General features: G+C 48.6%; 1 protein-coding gene across 1 annotated transcript in view; it reads right to left on the bottom strand.

Moving 5' to 3' along the window:
* The window catches only part of PRPF18 (pre-mRNA processing factor 18), a 108,861-nt gene that overhangs the window by 66,311 nt on the left and 40,064 nt on the right, over positions 1-2,486 (bottom strand). The window contains exons 2-3 of the mRNA XM_006872614.1: positions 1,621-1,813; positions 1,399-1,455 (exon numbers count right to left, since the gene is read on the bottom strand). Of these exons, the coding sequence (XP_006872676.1) occupies positions 1,399-1,455; positions 1,621-1,813 (250 nt within the window). The remainder of the gene's footprint in view (positions 1-1,398; positions 1,456-1,620; positions 1,814-2,486) is intronic.

Raw genomic sequence — 2,486 nt, 5'->3', positions numbered from 1 at the left:
TGAGTGTTTTTGTGCACATCTCCCCATCTCCACCCACTCACCCCTCAAAAACCAGAGGGAATGGAAGCCAATACAGAGGAGATTGTAATCATTGCAATGAAACGATGGTGTAAAGCCAATGTTCTGCCATGTAAACTATCACTCAATTTGAAATAAAAATAAATAATTAAAAAAAAAGATGGATGAACCTGTTTCCAGAAAGACTATGTACAGCAGACCCCTGAACTTCATGACCTACTTACACATAGACTTTTAAAAAAAATTGTCTTGGGACACTAATCATACCTGTGTAAGCAGTTTGTCATCTGGAAAATGTGTGTCACAGTAAAAAGTCATCTCTCGTGGTTTTTGTGTATTTTTCATTGTGTTTAATGCAATATTATTGACCATGGGGCTAACATGGAGTGTCACTAGTGATAATGCAAGAGCTTCAAGGAAGCAGAGAAAAGTCATGACATTACAAGAAAAAGTTGAATTGCTTGATCTGCACCATAGATTGAGGTCTGCAGCTGTGGTTGCCTGCCATTTAATAAATTAATCCAGCTAAAGGACCATGTGAAAAAAGGAAAGGAAATTCGTAAAACTGTCACTGAAAACCTTTATGCTTTCTGGGAAATACACCTTTTTATCTCATATTAAAAATGCAACTTTTCCTAATTCCAGAAGGGGGAGGGGACGGTAGAATCTCCACTGAGTGGTTTCCAATCTGTTTGGACAGGGCTGATGACAGGAGATGGGAATAGGACTCTTGTGGTACAACAGAGAATAACTGCTATCAGGATCAGGACTAACTGTGAGAGTTGAAAATGTAAAGGTTGATGTTTTGTAACAAAAGAAGGAGAGTGGTTGATTTTGCAGTCCAGGAGTAGAGGTTCCTGGGACATCAAGGGAAGAGAGCAGAGTGTGGGACCCTACGTGTGGGACCCTACCCAGAGAAGCAGTGATGCCAGAGATGGAGGCAGAGATGATGTTGTGAAGGGATGGAGCGGCTGGGGACTCTGGACTCAGGGAGGGAGAGGGGCTGTGTGCTGGCAGCCAGGGGGCAGACTTACGGGTTGTACCCTTTGATTGTTTGATGATGCGTGGAAGCGACTGTAATCATTGCAATGAAACAAAATATGATAGGACGAATGTAAAGCTAATGTTCTCCCGTGTAAACTATCATATAATTCACACAAAAAACTTTTTTTTAAAATGCAGCTTTTGGAGGCAGGACTTCTTGCGCTTCCCGGACCAAGCAGCTCAGGTAGGGCTCCGGAAAAAGGGGCACATTCGCACATAGGAAACCTCTGTCTAGCCTTTGAGTAAACATAAGATCTTATATTTCAACATTCTGAACTCATTTTTTTGAAAGATCAAATTGCTGAGGAATTACAGGCATTTTGAGCTTTTGCCTGCCTGCATGCGGCTCCCAATCCCCGCACAGTGCCGGCGAGTGCCTCGGCCCCCTGCGGACTGTGGAGACCAAGGCTGGCGCAACCCCATTTAGAAGGCTGCATTTCCAGAGAAAAGGAAGCAGAAACTGGCAAAGGAGAACAAATATCAGCATGGATATCAAGAAATTCGGGGTACCCACGGTACAGAGAGACTAAGAGAGGTATTTTTTAAGTCATCAGATACACGCCCACTGAGGCCAAAGCCTGCCGAGAGGCCCAACCTGACCACAGACTGATCACAAAGGCCCAGGCCGAAACAAAGCCCAAATCGCCCACACGCGGAGAGGACCAGGCGGCCCACAGCCCGGTAGCCGCCGAGGTCCAGGGCCCTCAAGGCCCACCCCGCCGAGTAGGCCGGTTGCAGAGGCCCAGGGCACCTGAGGCCCAACCCACCGCTAGCCCAGTCGCCGAGGGCCAGGGCCCTGAGACCCAACCCGCCCTCAGCCTGGTCCCCGAGGCACAGGCCCCCCGAGGCCCAATCCACCCAACCCGCCTGCCGAGGCCCAAGCCGCCCGATGCCGAGCTGCTGATACCCAGGCCCCCTGAGGCCCAAACCTCCCGCCCAAGACCCAAACCTCCAGCCAGAGACCCAAACCGCCCACCCAAGGCCCAAACCACCCACCCGAGGGCCAACCCTTCTGCAGCTCAGTTGCTGATGCCCAGGCCCCCAGAGGCCCAAACCGACCACCCTAGGCTCAACTCACCCGCCCGAGGCCCAAATGGCCCACCGCCCAGGCCCAGGCCCAGGCCCAACTGAGCCCAAAAAAAGTTACTCTGAATTAAGCAATAATAAGAGGGAAAAGGGAAGACCACATCCTGATCACATCTTCCTGGAGGTAATCAGAAAACATAATAAATTACCAAAATACATACTTAATTAACTCTTAGGGCCAGAGATAAACATTAAACATGTACAAGGAGCAAAAGCAGATGACCATATCGGCACATGTCCAGAAAAAAGATAAAATATCTGAGACAAATGAACCTAAAGTAGACCTTCTCTCCATGCTGGAAGGTGGGCAGGCCTTGGAGATACCTGAGAAAGAATTC

Source organism: Chrysochloris asiatica, unplaced genomic scaffold (genome assembly GCF_000296735.1).
Source record: "Chrysochloris asiatica unplaced genomic scaffold, ChrAsi1.0 scaffold00206, whole genome shotgun sequence".
In the NCBI taxonomy this organism is placed as follows: domain Eukaryota; kingdom Metazoa; phylum Chordata; class Mammalia; order Afrosoricida; family Chrysochloridae; genus Chrysochloris; species Chrysochloris asiatica.
The sequence above is the reverse complement of the archived record's forward strand: the minus strand, read 5'-3'. Positions and strand labels throughout refer to the sequence as shown.